The sequence below is a fragment of the Teleopsis dalmanni genome, chromosome 2, assembly GCF_002237135.1.
Source record: "Teleopsis dalmanni isolate 2A chromosome 2, ASM223713v2, whole genome shotgun sequence".
Lineage (NCBI taxonomy): Eukaryota > Metazoa > Arthropoda > Insecta > Diptera > Diopsidae > Teleopsis > Teleopsis dalmanni.
In genome coordinates this window covers 182183632-182198366 of record NC_051847.1, presented here as the reverse complement: position 1 = coordinate 182198366, position 14735 = coordinate 182183632, and the positions used below count along the sequence as shown (strand labels likewise).

At 28.0% G+C, this 14735-nt stretch overlaps 1 protein-coding gene across 1 annotated transcript; it reads right to left on the bottom strand.

The window, feature by feature from the left end:
* Positions 1–115: 115 nt before the first annotated feature.
* Positions 116–639, bottom strand: LOC119676319 (forkhead box protein O-like). Its single transcript, XM_038087560.1, has 2 exons — positions 592–639; positions 116–412 (listed from the first exon to the last, which is right to left on the bottom strand). Exons 1-2 carry the CDS (start codon positions 637–639, stop codon positions 116–118), a joined length of 345 nt encoding a protein of 114 aa, XP_037943488.1.
* Between the last annotated feature and the right edge of the window lie 14096 nt (positions 640–14735).

The following is a 14735-nucleotide window of genomic DNA, read 5'->3' as shown; positions in this document are numbered from 1 at the left end:
TTATTTAATATATTATATAAATATTTTGTTTTTGTATACCAAAAAATTAAATTTTAAAGCCAAACTATGTAAAACGAATATGCAGAACTACTAGAAGTTACCAACAATTTAATAGTTACCTGTGTAGAGGACTTTCTGGAAAATGGTCTAAGCCTTCGCTAACACTACTGCTTGGCGATGGTGTAGCATCATTTAAGCCTGTAACACCGGCCTGCCTCAAAGCCTCAACACGTTTCTTGGCACGTCCCCGACGCTTCTCATAACGCGATGTTTCCATTGATGCCGCACGACGTCTTACAGACTTGCCGGGCTTTGCATCAGGATTCAACATCCACCAGGACGATTTTCCAGTGCCTTCATTCTGCACTCGCATAAAACGATTGTGCAAGGATAAATTGTGTCGTATTGAATTCTGAAAAAAAAGAAAGAACAATTTAGTAAAAGTAAGTAAAAAAATAATATTTAAATTTAAGTTAAAATAATCAATATTGAATTCTTTAAAAAGAATATACTTCTGACAATGTCATAAACTTCATAAAAATGGAAACTACTTCCGCTGTGTAAAGAAACAATAGTCTGGAGAAAAAGTACAGATAACAAATCGATATCAATTGTCACACAATTATTTTCTTTAACCATTTTTGCTAAATTTGCAATTTTTACCCTTTTTTTCCATGTACAGATTTGAGCAGTATTACCACTGAGAATCCATTTTGGCTTACCATATTTTTGTATCTCAACGCTGATACAACACAAAAGCAATATTTTAAGCTTTTTGTGAACTTCATAAGAAAGCAATTGTCTTCTTTAGCCCATTCAATTGTCTGCCGACAGTTTTATCGTTTTTCAAGGATAAGAAGTTCGAGCTTTCTTACTAATTGGACTGACTGGCAAGCGTAACAAGGAAGTTAGCAGCGCTTAAATTGTCAATTCATATTTTATCACATATTCAATACCTAAAATATGAGTTCAACTGCTGAATTGATATGCTGCGGTAGAGGTGGGGGATATGAGTGTTAAGTGACTGTAGTTTACGACTAAAAAATTATATTGTAATGGCAACATTTTTAGACGCGTCGTCGCAGCTCACCCTCCGAGTCTTTCCTTCAATGATGATGAGCCAACAGTTTGGTTTTCAAGGTGGGATTCTAGTTGTATTTTTAAGAGTTTTCCATTCATTTTCCATTTACTTTAGTTTCTATTTCACACACGTGTACATATATGCACAATTGTTGTACTCTAACAAAACTTCCAAAGCAATAGCAGACCTGTATAAGGACATCTCATAGCAGCATTTCGCTTCCTAACAAAACCAGATAAAAAAGGGAAATTCAAAAAAGTTCAGAGAATACTGAAAATAAAAGTAAAACCATAACGATTCGGTAGCACAGAGCAGGGCAGAAGAGCAACGTTGTGTGCCATATTGGCGCCATTTATCACCGCGGCAAAGGATTCCCTTTAAATCTAATTTTTACATGTATCGTTCATGTAAATGGGAATATTTCTATGAGTATATAAATTCGGCAATTTATAAATCTCTAAATGTGTGGGTTAAATTTAGTTATTTTAAAAATATATACGGCATAAAATCATAGTAAATTTTTTTCATAAAAGTTTTTCTTGGCGTCATTTTTACTCGTCGTTGTCATTTCGAGCTTGATTTAGTTTATTTTGTGGGTGAATCCTTTTGCCATAAACTTATCATATTTATTTAAATGCTTATGTCAGATGAGTTTAGCAACACCGTCTGCCATTTAACATATATTTTGTATCTTATTTTGCATTGACATAAAGAATTTATTATAAATAAATAATGAATATTATTAATTATAATAAAACACAAAAAAAGGACAATAGCCCCCAAATCTGTTAGCTTTAATTTTAAGGAAATTTTGCTTTTAATTTAAATTTTAAAATAAGTTAATATAAAGAAGGGGTATAATACTATATAAGAAGATTAATATTAAGCAGGGCAATAATAATATAGAGAGCGAAATTGAAAATATGTCTGTCATTATTATATATATGTTGAAATAAAGCAATAGAGATAACAACGAAGAAATCGACTTTAATAGTCAACTATGGGGTCCTCGAATTTATAAGAAGTTTAGCAAGGACAAGTTTCCATGTCATAATCTGTGAGTTCATTTAAGCACCTCTTTTATAGTATATCTGTAACCATCACCAAATTCTTTACAGAAACCTATCTAAAATCATACAGAACTGTACAATAGCTGCATAATCCGTGCCCAAATACTGTTAATCTTGCGCTTCCTAGGCTAACAGATAGGTTTGGTAGTGCCAAATTTATGTTAAACAAAGGATAACACAACTGAAAACTGAAAAAGTGACCCCTAGGATCTTTAAAGAGTTAAAAAAACTGACGATAAAATATAAAATATCTTAAAATTAATTTTATTTATAAATACAAAGTATGAAACACAAAGCAATTCATAATAATGGACAATTGAGAATTTTAATCTCACACTTCAATTTTATACGAATAATACCGATAGCTTTCGAAAAATTTATTTTGAAGGATTTTATATAGGTATAATAAAATGATATTAGTCACCAAATTTTTCAAAGCCAAGTACAGATTATTTATCACTGGAGATTACATATTTCAGATTACTTAATAACAACGTGTCGAGATAGTCCACAGAAAATAGGAAAATCCCATAACACAAATTTGACACTCTTTTTATTTTTTGTAATTATTTCTAAGTTCTTTCTTTTATTTAAATTATTAAATTTTGATAAAGTACTTCAAAAAACCCATTATGAATGAAAGAGAATAAAAGACTAGACAAGTGGGATTGAAAATTTCCGTCTTTCTACTTATAGAAATAATGTCCCTTGAACAATCCAACAATAGTTACAACAAACTTCCACAAAAAGTTTAGCAGCTTAAACTCAGAGATTCTGTGAAGATATCCTTCAAAGATACTTAGCATAATATGTAAAATTTCATGGTTTAAAACAAACAAAATAATACGTGGAACCTACATATTAGTAGTGCCAAAAAAGTAATTATCCGTTACTTTGTATTCGTTACTCAAGAAATACCGGAGTAACGAATACAAACTTTTTATTGTATTCGTTACTTTTACTCATTTTACCAATGAGTAGTATTCGTTTTACCTACTCTTTTGAGTACTTGGTAACGATTACTTTCAACAGCTGTTTTCGCGGTTTAATAACAACTACTTTATTCAAAAATTTTGTTCGTTTTCAAATTTATTAAAAATGTGTGAAAATATTAATAATAAAAAAAGTGAAATTTGGATTCATTTTGAACCAGTAGGAAGTGAAAAAGCTAAATGCAGATTATGTGGAACAAACTATTCAATAAAAGGTGGTTCTACTTCAAATTTGAGAAAGCATTTAAACATTAAGCATCCCACGGTCCTAAGCGCCGTTAATCGGAATCGTGAAGTAACGAAACCGCAGTAACGAAAGCGCAGTAACGAATACTGAGTAACTAATACTGAGTAACGAATACTGAGTAACGAATACATACTCGAAAAGTAACGGGTAGGTACGAATACCCAAAAGTAACGAAGTTTGGCACCACTACTACATATTCCTACTTTTATGGATAATAAAAGAGGTGCTAGATTTACTCTGTAACAAATAAAATATATTATTTCATATATTTATATTTTATATTATAAATATAATACATATTTATATAAATTTGTGATTATGGTAACTCCGTACATAATTTTTTGTACTACATAAGAAAATCTGGTATATAGTTGAGTGATTGTCATCCGATAAAGTTTATGGAAATTATTTGCAACTGTCTTAGAGTTCTTATAGAAATTATAAGGATTAACTATATGTTTATATATGAAATTTGTATATTAATTACAAATTTTTATAATGGATATAATATAAATAAATTTTATAAACAAATTATTAATCTATAAAATAAATCATATTTAGAAAAAGATGCATTAAATATTTTTATGTTTTTTTTTAGATTTTATAAAGTTTTGTTACAAACTTTAAGTGAATTTATGAATAAAACTCGTAAATACCATTAAATATAAAACGTTATTTATTAAGATTTTTTAATCTTTAATGCATGGCACAAAATATGATACAAGTATCTAATAATAAAATATATTTTATTACATAAAGTATACAGTTCAATGAATATTCATGTTCAGCAGTTTTAATTTAAGTAACGATTGTATGGATTATTAGGGCCAATTTTATTTCCGTTGCTGTTGAGTCTCTTTAGTTTTGCGTAGCAAATTTTTTGGGGTACTCAAGGATATAAAATATAAGAAGAGAAAACTTGTAAAGCAGAAATAAATCACCAAGACGATGCGTTGGTACGTTAATTCAAATGTAGGACAAACGATTTCATTCACAGCAGTTAACTACACCACTACCCTCTACCCTCCGCAGATATAATAAGTTTTTTTCCATCGTAATTATTCAATATATTTTAAGAAATTTGTATCTACTCGTTTTGTACTGCATGTATGTAAACAAATAAAGTTTTAATATGGAATATGGAATTTATATTTCTAATAAGATTTTATTATAAAATTTCTAAAAATAATTAAAAATGATCATTTCAGATGCAAATATGACGCTTAATGCGTGGTAAGCGTGATATTACTGCTTGGCTTTGCTGCTAACGACAAGGAATCTATAAAATGGGCTTAGCTGTAAGTAAGGGCAAAACAAAGTATATGTCAGCTCAACTGAAAATCACTTGGATGCCAAGCTGGTTATTGGCAACTATACTTTCGAAGCTGTTAATGATTGTATCTATTTTGTTGGGACCTGTCGTAATCATCAACAATACTGATACTATGGATATAAGACAAAAAATTACCATTTCTAATAGATACAATCAAGGATTTAGTGGGCAATTGAAATATAGAGTTCTTTCTAGACCCACAAAACTTATGGTTCTGTATGACGCAGAAATATGAATGGCATTACAAGTTGATAAAACAGTACTTTGTTATTTCTAGCAAAAAGTTTTTCGTAAGATATTGGACCCTTTACGAGTTGATAACAAGTACCACAGCCGTATAAATCACACTGAAGCACTGGGTAAATCCACACGCAGAATTACTATCTAGAGATGGTGCGTTGCGTCTAGCCCAAATCTGGAAACTGGTTTTTTGGTCAATTAAATAAGTACTAATATAGCATTATTTATAGATATATACAGGGTTTTTTTTTTATCAATATATGTAAGTGTTTGCAAATAGATAATATTATGTCTGTCATATAATACCATTCCTTTATAAGTTAATAATTCGCAAATCGACCATGTTACACATTATTTTTGTAGCAGTAGTTTTAGCAATATATAATAAAAATGATGTCACAAGATTCAGATAATTTCATTCATCAATTGATGCCTCACTCTTTAAAAAAAAAGAAGAAATTAAAAATGTCACTAAAAATAGCTGTCGGAATAGAGTCAGAAACAACGTTATATGAGTGAATATGCTCCGAATAAGTATTGGATTTAATGAGAGACTACACTACATATTAGCTTGTCAGGAAAATTAACGAGTTTTTAAGACAAGCATTTAATGAATATATTATCTCCTTAGTATTGTAAGATTTAGGGCTAGGGTAGCATTTTTTGTTAAAGTACTTAAACTAAGCGACGATTGTAGACTTAGCAGCAAACTTCGACTTTATGAAGTCTATTAAACATATACTTATATCAAAATTTTCGAAAAACTTGTTGAAAATTGGCGCACTAGGATTCAGTTTTTAAAATATTTCTGCAATTGCCAACTGATATATCAGTTTTAGTTATTAATATTATAAAATTATCTATCTAGTAAAAGTATATTTAACTCACTTGCTGTAATTATGTTTGTTTTTTTTTCTACAAAGGAAGACGATCATTGACGTGGAGCTCGCGATCGCTGGATCCCGATAAGTAATTAAATAGTAATCGACTCTAGTTTTGTTTAATCGTGTTTTTATTGCTCTTACTTTTTATGAAATACCAACTCACAATTTTATCTAATAATAATTATATATAAAACTTATTAGGTTTACAAATTCATAACAAAAATATAAAAAATATAATTTGCATGTAGTTTTCAATATCAGCAATATGTTTCAATAATCTCTTAATAAAAGACCTTATCACTTTGATGGAAAGTAATTCATTTTAAAGCTTCTACCTTTCATTAAAGTATTACAGTATGTTATAAGGCGCAAAGATACAAAAAAAATATCTAGAAAGTTTCTTATAATATTATTAAATATTTTTCTACTATGTGAATGGAACGCTATCACTGGGCACCCAAATGACTGACTCACATCTTCACAGTTCATATGAGTAATTATTCCAGTGAATAAACTTAATTTATTTAATATGCGATGTTTTTTCTTTGTATACAATTGCAGTATCTTTGGAAACTTTGCCCAACTTCCACAGTTACGGTTTGTCCCTTATTTGTACATATAAAAATTGTATATGCGCTGCTATGAATTATACGAGCTTGTGCCGCTTGTCAGCATATCAAATATGCATATTTCATACGAAAGCGATTGTAATGTATCTGCGTATGTGACCAGAGCCAATTCTATAAATGGGCTCATATCTGTTTCATTGCCTTAGTAATTTGTTGTACTCACATAATATTCATATATATATAAATGTATATATATGTAGTTTTTTTAATATATTATATTCGTTTTTTTTTTGTTTTTTGTTTTTATTTGTTTTTTGTAGGTGCCGACAAGCACATAGCACATGGCTTCACTAAAATGTTCCGCACCAAAAAGAAAAATTAAATACAACAGCCAAAGCCAAAGCCAAAAATTAATATGTAGAAAATGTTTAAAAGTAATTGATTTGAATGTCGATACATTTGTATGTAGTCTCGTTTGTTGAATTATAAATCCAAACACTTTAATATATCTTTTTGGAAGGCATTTGTGATGTCATCATTTGGCAATCGTGGGTGAGCATTTAGTTGCCAAAGGGCAGAAGTCGCATGTCGGATTATTTAAAGAAATTTGGATGTAGGCAATTAAGCAAACTAAATATGAAATTTATATGCAAAGGTATTTTCTATTATTAATTAATATTAATCAATTAATTACTTAATTTGATAGCGAATTAAATATTTTTATAATATGTACTATAATCGTTGTGGTTTCATCTAATATTTCCATATTGATTTTGGTATCGGTAATATTATTCTGACATTATAATTCATTTTATAATTTAACAATTTAAACAAAAAATATAGAAATTATTGTATATAGAGAGATTTTGGTAAGGCTGATATCAGGGTTTAGAACTAAAATTTTTTCCGTTCGGGTTTAAAACAAAAAAATATATCGGTTCGGGTTCGGTAAATATATCGGAGCTAATATATTTTCCGGTTTTCGGTTCGGAATGGTATAAGTTCGGTTTTCGGTATGAGTTATCATCATATGAATTTAACATCTGATTTAGTTGCACACTTTTCCATAGAAGAACTAAGAAAGTTACTCCAAAGAACTTATATATTTTATAATGGAAATATTATACTATATACTTTTTCAAGCTTATAATAAAAATTAATTTTTAATTCAATTACATGTTTGAAAATGCTTAAATACGTTTATCATCGCAGGAAGACCAAAACTCAACTAGGATCGTTGCGCCATGAATGATATTGATTATGAATTTTATCATCGCAGTAGGCATCTTTAAGGAAAAATAAATTTTTCTCATAATAACTGAAGAACAAAAAATAATAGTAGTAAATTATTAATTCTTCGATGTTATCTTTTCAGAGTTCGTCTTTTAGATCAGCTATAGATTCTTAAAGAAGTAGTTCTGTTACTAAAATATATCTTTTTTTTTTTGTTTATATATAAGATTTTTCTTTATCATACATTAATTTCAATATTTTAATTAACCTGGCTTCTCCCAATACAATTATAAACCATGGCTTTCCCAAGTCGACCATGAATCTAAGCAAAAATTATTATCATTTTTGAAAACCAATAATATATTTAACCTAAACTAAATGATTCTCACTTACAACATAAAATAAAAAACACAATAACACTTAAGACCGTTAGTTGTCATAGCCTACTATTAGCTATTACCTTGTAATTACATTTAATTTTTGAATAAATAAATAAATAATTAAAATAAAAAAAATAAAAGTAAACCTATTTCTTTTGATTGCCAAAGCCGGGCATTCACAGAGAAAATGTACTATGAGTTCTTTTTCCTGCGGGTTTTCACAACTTCTGCAGTGAGAATTATGAAGAATGTGCAGTTTCTCTGCGTTGTTTCCTATACACCAATGACCAGAGAGAACTGCAGTAAGCCTTATAGTGTTCACACGGTCTCTTTTGATAAGTTCCGAGAAATTAATTTTATTATAGGTAGTCCATGTTAACCTGGAAGTTGCACATGACTTGAGTGCTTTCCAACTGTTATTGGCAAATTAAAGAAAGTAGAAGTAGATACTTCTCTTAATGGTCTCTAGGGTAATATAAACCGGTGACATCAGGGACATATCCAGAGAAGCAACAGAGCGCGCTAAACTCTCAACTTTCTAGTTCCCTTCGATATTCCTATATACAGGAACCCAGATGAGTGTGATGTCAGCCAACCGATTTACCTTAACTACATTCTTTTACTACCTTTAACTACTACTTTTCTTTCAGTGATTTAAAATGTATACGTTGTATTAGGTTTAAAAAAAAATTATTTAATTTTACTACTGAATGCGAAGCTTTCAATGTCGTTATCAAATGCTTAAATTAAAAACTTAATAAATGTATCAAAAATTTCAAAAATGTTTACAAATCAGAAATTTATTTCTGTAAATATTTTATAAGCAAACCCAAAATAATTTAGGGCAATCTAAAACTTTTCGTTTATGTAAAAATATAAAAATATATATAAACATGTAAATAATTAAATATATTTTCTAATGCATATCTATGTAAAAAGTATTACACGTGCGCTGTCAGAAACTAGGTTCCAATATAAAAATGTACTCAAAAATTATAAAAATAAATAATATCAAATAAAGCTGAAAACTACTAATGATCTATAAAAAAAAGCGGCTTATCAGCACTAAATTGAAACTAAAAGGCCATTCACACAAGGCAGTTTGGTCGTGTGGCCGATAAGCAAATCGTACTATATTTGATAAGAATTGATAGGTTTAAGCGCAGTGCTATAAATATTAAGTATATATAAAATTTAGAATGAAAGAAAAAAAATTAAGTTATTAACAATATATTCGACTGCAGAGAGAAATTGATAAACTTTTATCGGTGAAGTTTGATTAACAACTTTAATACCCAAAAGAAGAAAAAAAGTAGATACGGCACTCGGTACTCGGCACATGTTTAGTTATGATTAAGTACGAGGTGAGTTACGCCTGAATGTCTGCTAATGAGGTTAATTTTACTCGATTAACTCGATTTTAATTAATGAGAGTTAATTAGGTTAAAATTAGATAGCGGAAATGATAAACGCTGGTAAAAAAAAAAAACAAAAATTGCCGAAATGAAGAATAAGAGAAATTTCATATTATAACCATACTCGTTTAAATACTAATTGAACAGCTGTAGTTGGGTTGCCGCCTACAATAAACCCAATTCGTAATATAAAAAAAAAATAAAATTTAAATGAAAAAAAAAAAATATTGAAATTAAAATTAATGGGAAATCGCTTCATTAGTGGCGTGCAAAATTCTATACAAAAATTGCACAAAGTCGAAGTAACCGTGCAATAATCACAAATGCCAACGCTGACATCTTGTGGGTGGTTATCGTGCGGAAAAAATCACTGGCAGTGACCACCACATTTTTAAATGTTAGTTATCATAAAAAAATAAAAGTAAAAAAATTAAATTATAATAATAATAATAATGACAATAAAATAAAAGCACAATTTGTAAAGCGTTGCAATTGAAGGTAAAGTGAGTGTTCACAGTAACATGACATTTTATAGAGATTTTTTTCGACTTAATTTTTTTTTTTTTTTTTTTTCATTTATATTTTTTAATATAACTCTAACAGAAATGTTAGTATCTATACGGTGGTTAAGTTGTGTTAAAATTTATATAGCAACTAACATTTTTCATCGTGAAATTTCAGCTGCACCTTTTGGCAGGCAAATACATTTGCAATCTGTGAAAAAAATCGCAAAAGTACGTTTAACAGCTGCCGGAATTCTCAGCACTCAACAGTACTAAAGCTCTGAAGCAAAAAAAAATCGCATTTAGATGTTAAAATGAGATATAAATTTTAGATTAACTATAAAAAGAAAAAAATATTTATGTATTTCATTTCGAGCTTATATATACTTATACCTATATACATGCAATTGTGCGGTTAACGTTTGTATTTAAGAATTTAATTTGTTGCTTTGATTACTCAAATCAATATCTGCGCTGTTCGTTCATAAACAAACTCTAGCAAAGATGTTTCTCACGTTCGGTCTTAACTAAACAAAAGTTTGGAGCATTTCTAGACCAATTAACACAAATTGGTTTACAATTTTAACGCCACCAACGCAGACAATCCACAACTCTGCCGTATGCAAAATGTTCTTATTAAATTTTTAGGGTAAATATTTCAACCTTTTTTTTGAGGCCTTTTTGCGCATTACAGATATCTGAACAGATTGAAAAAAAATAACACTTTTCTTCTTTTTGACTATTATTTGAATTAATAAAAATTTTAACGTATACTCCTTAATTTTAAAAGTGCTAATAAAGTTTATGACTGACTAAACTTCATATTTTTAAGCTTGATTTCAACAATTTTGTTTTATCGAATATGATGAGGTGTGGAACTATTTTCACCACACCACCATACATACATAACCTATATGTACTACTATAGAAAACTATGGTCTTACTACTACTAACGTATGGATGCGAGAATTTGATGCTCAGCTAAAAGCATTTTGAACTTTAAGTAACCTTAGATAGAATAGTTGTATATAGAATAGTATGTTCCATATCCCTATGGCTTCGGGATTTTCGAGTAGCTACAACCACAAACTATATTTAATTTAAACTATATTAAAGCAAACGTAGAATGTTACATAGAGTGATGACGTAGCTTATATGAGTGAAGGGAAGCATGTTTGGAAAATTGTTTCTGTAAATTGAGCACCTTGAGTTACTATATCATCAAAGACCTTGGTAGATATATTTATTATTTCATTAGCATAACTAAGTCAAGCATATCGGTCTGTTTGTACGATTTCTTCCTCTCCTTATTACAAACACCTTTACAAACTTACGATTATATCTATATATATGAAGAGTAGGTAGAATCTATCAACCTGGCTTTTTCACTGGTTTGGAAGAGATAACGAAAGCAAACTTATCGGATCTCCTCAACTTCATCAGGAAAACCAAGGATTACAAAGGTTAGCAACTCGCCTCCCGGCAAAATTTTTTGAGGACATCACAATGGAAGTGCTGACAACGGTCAGCACGCGCCTTCCGAACCTAACTTACGATTATATTCTTAGCTATAATAACGTGAAGATTATAATTAGACTTTTATTTTGTATCTATATCTATATTAAACATTAACTACAAAAGTATACAAAGCTAACTGATTTAGTTTGTTTGCACATTACATTTAAGTTCATTAAACTTAACATAAGTACCAGCGAAGAAGTCATAAAGAAAGTTTTATTAGGATTCATTACGCCTAGCCATATAGACCGAACAATTGAAAGGCAATAAAGAAAAATATTGAAACTTTTTTTTTATATAACATCTAAATAGATATTTAATAATGTTACTTTCAAAATGCTACACTAAAAGAAAAACTTCAATATTTTCTAGGTAAAAATGTTACAAGTAAAGAATTTAAATAGAGATACTTCTATTCTGAATAATGAAAATCATTATATTTTGATTAAATAGGAAATTCCATTAATGTATTCTATTGATTAAATAGGACATAACACATTAGAGATCTCATATAGGAACTTAAGAAAGTGAGTTCAAGTAAGCAATATTTTTTTTGTTTTCTAATCTACAATATCAGTTGGCATTTATATTAAAAATCTATATTCTAAAAATTTGTAATTATAATTTATTTTCATGTTATTATTATAATTAAAAACTTTTGTATGGTATTTAACCATTCTCATGCTTTAACTTTTATTATAAGATAAATTAATATAATATAAAATAATATAAAGTAAAATAATAAAATATAAAATAATATAAAGTAAAATAATATAAAGTAAAATAATATAATATAAAACAATATAAGATAAAAGAATATGACATAAAATAATATACATAATTTAAAATAATTTAATATCACCTCCAACCGCTATTCAAAAATGAAAATCTCAACGCTAATAACAGGAAGCTGTTCTATAACCAAATAATTCGACCGTTACTTTTGTATGGATGTGTGATGTTTAGCAAGGCCTCAAACACTACTATTTGCCAGCTAGAAATTGCACAAAGCCAGGCTCTGAGAAGACTTTTCAAGGTACCATGGTACATTAGGATGAATAACATCAAGATTAAACATTCAAAAAAAAACCCAACACTGTGTTATGGAATCTCAGAATGGTTACAGACTCCTCGGGGAGGCATGCAGATCTGAGGTCAATTATTGCTTAATCTTATGAAGTCATAAACAATAAACCAGTCAAGGCGTAGAGAGGGGTTAAGAGTCAGTGGTGTGCACTGACTCAACTGGCCTCAACACAATAATAATAAAATACTGTTTTATAAATAATATAATATAAAATACAATATAATAATATAAAATAATACAATATAAAATCTATTAATTTAATATAAATTTTTTAAAGTGTACACAAATGATTACAACAATATTAAAAAAATAACCTTCAGAACTCAAAAAAAAAAAAAACACCCGAAGTATTGGAAAGTACACTAAGAAGCATATAATCATAATGATGATGCCATATCATGAAATTGCAAAAGTTTTTCATTCTTCCCCTTGCAAATAAAAGACGAACACAAAAATTACACCCGCCTCATAAAATTCGAACTACTTCGAAATATGTAAAAAAGTTAAAAATTTCAGCAAAAAGAGAAATTTTATGAATTTCTGAATGAATATTGTAAGAAGTAAGAAATAACCACCAGCAAAAACGCGAAAAACTATCTCTGCAACAGTAAAACTTAACGCATTAAAAAGGTTGGAGATACGAGAAGGATATGAGTGACATATCTCGCGACAGTAACTGTGCACACCAGTGATATGGATTAGTATCGCGAAAACGAAGTTTGAAACTTTGTAAAACATTTTCAGTTTTTACTTTTCTTCTTCTTCTTCTTCTCCTTAATTCATTATCTTTTTATATACACCAACCAGCACGCATTGAATTCTTTGGTAGCATAAAATTTCGATTAATCGTAAACACTGAAGACGCTTAGGCGCCCATCGATAGATTAAGGCATACGACAAATACAGCGGATTACTTGCACAGGAAGCGGATATGAAAAAGAATGCAACTATTTTTATTTAATTTTTTTTCTTTAAATTTATAATTTTTTTCTATATTTTTGTTAAAAAGTTTTACAAAATATATTCAAATTGTTTAAGAATTCATTCGCGAGAATTTTACACAATCTAAATATTTAAAAAAAATTTTTTAGATTAAAAATTAATTAATCACAAAATATTTTTTACCGAAGAGTATTTTAAAGTTTTTTCATTTACAAATTATTTAAATAATTTTTGGCTTAAAAACTATTAAACTGGACTTTGTACTCAGACATTAAGCATGCGGTGCACAGAGTTGCCATTTCAATTTTATTATTATTATTATTAAGATACAAATATATAGTTATAGTAAATGAATGCGTTAGCTAAACGGGCCAGCCACTACTGGGTAGTAGTTTTCGTTACTGGGAATGGTAGTCATAGTGTAAGTATTTCAGTTCAAATGTGGTGTTGAATAACATTTCTGGGAATATTATTCTGATTCATATATATTAAACGATAGAAATATATACTCGTAGTATACTTACTAATCACTGATTCACTGATTTGATATTTAAATTATAAGTGCATTTTATACATTTAATTTTATAAACGATAAAATTTATTATACAAAAAACTATTTCATCTTAATATTTATTATGTATTATATATTAATACCATAATATTATATATTAATAATTACTTCTAGTTATAATTATTTTTATGTTATTTACTTTTACTATAAATAACTATTTTATTTATTTTATTTATTTTATTATAAATAATTATTTTTATTTGAATTAATTTTTTTTTTATAAATAATTACTTTTATTTTATTTTATTTAATTTATTTTTATTATAAATAATTATTTTAATTTTATTTATTTTTATTATAAATAATTATTTTTATTTTATTTATTTTTATTATAAATAATTATTTTTATTTGATTTATTTGATTTTTATTTGATTTTTTTTGAAACATTATATATATAATATATACAAGTATGAAATGTATAAACATATATAAACACAACAAAAATTATTTTTATTTTAAAGTAAATTTTTTTTCATTAAAGTGAGTTGCATTCGAAAGATACTTATTATTCCTTTTCTAATAAATGACAAAAACTTGAACTAATATACAAGAAAAATCCCAATACCGTCATAAATTTTTAATTAAATTTAAATCAAATAGAATGAAGAAACTATTTTTTAAAATAGAAATAGGGCAATTATTAAGGAATTACAAAAAAATTCTGATTTT

Bases quoted from the DNA above. Each gene is read 5' to 3' on its own strand.
- LOC119676319 (XM_038087560.1), bottom strand. From the start codon at position 639: ATGGTTAAAGAAAATAATTGTGTGACAATTGATATCGATTTGTTATCT. The intron at 413-591 runs GTACTTTTTCTC...CTTTTTTTTCAG, and splicing joins TTGATATCGATTTGTTATCT to AATTCAATACGACACAATTT.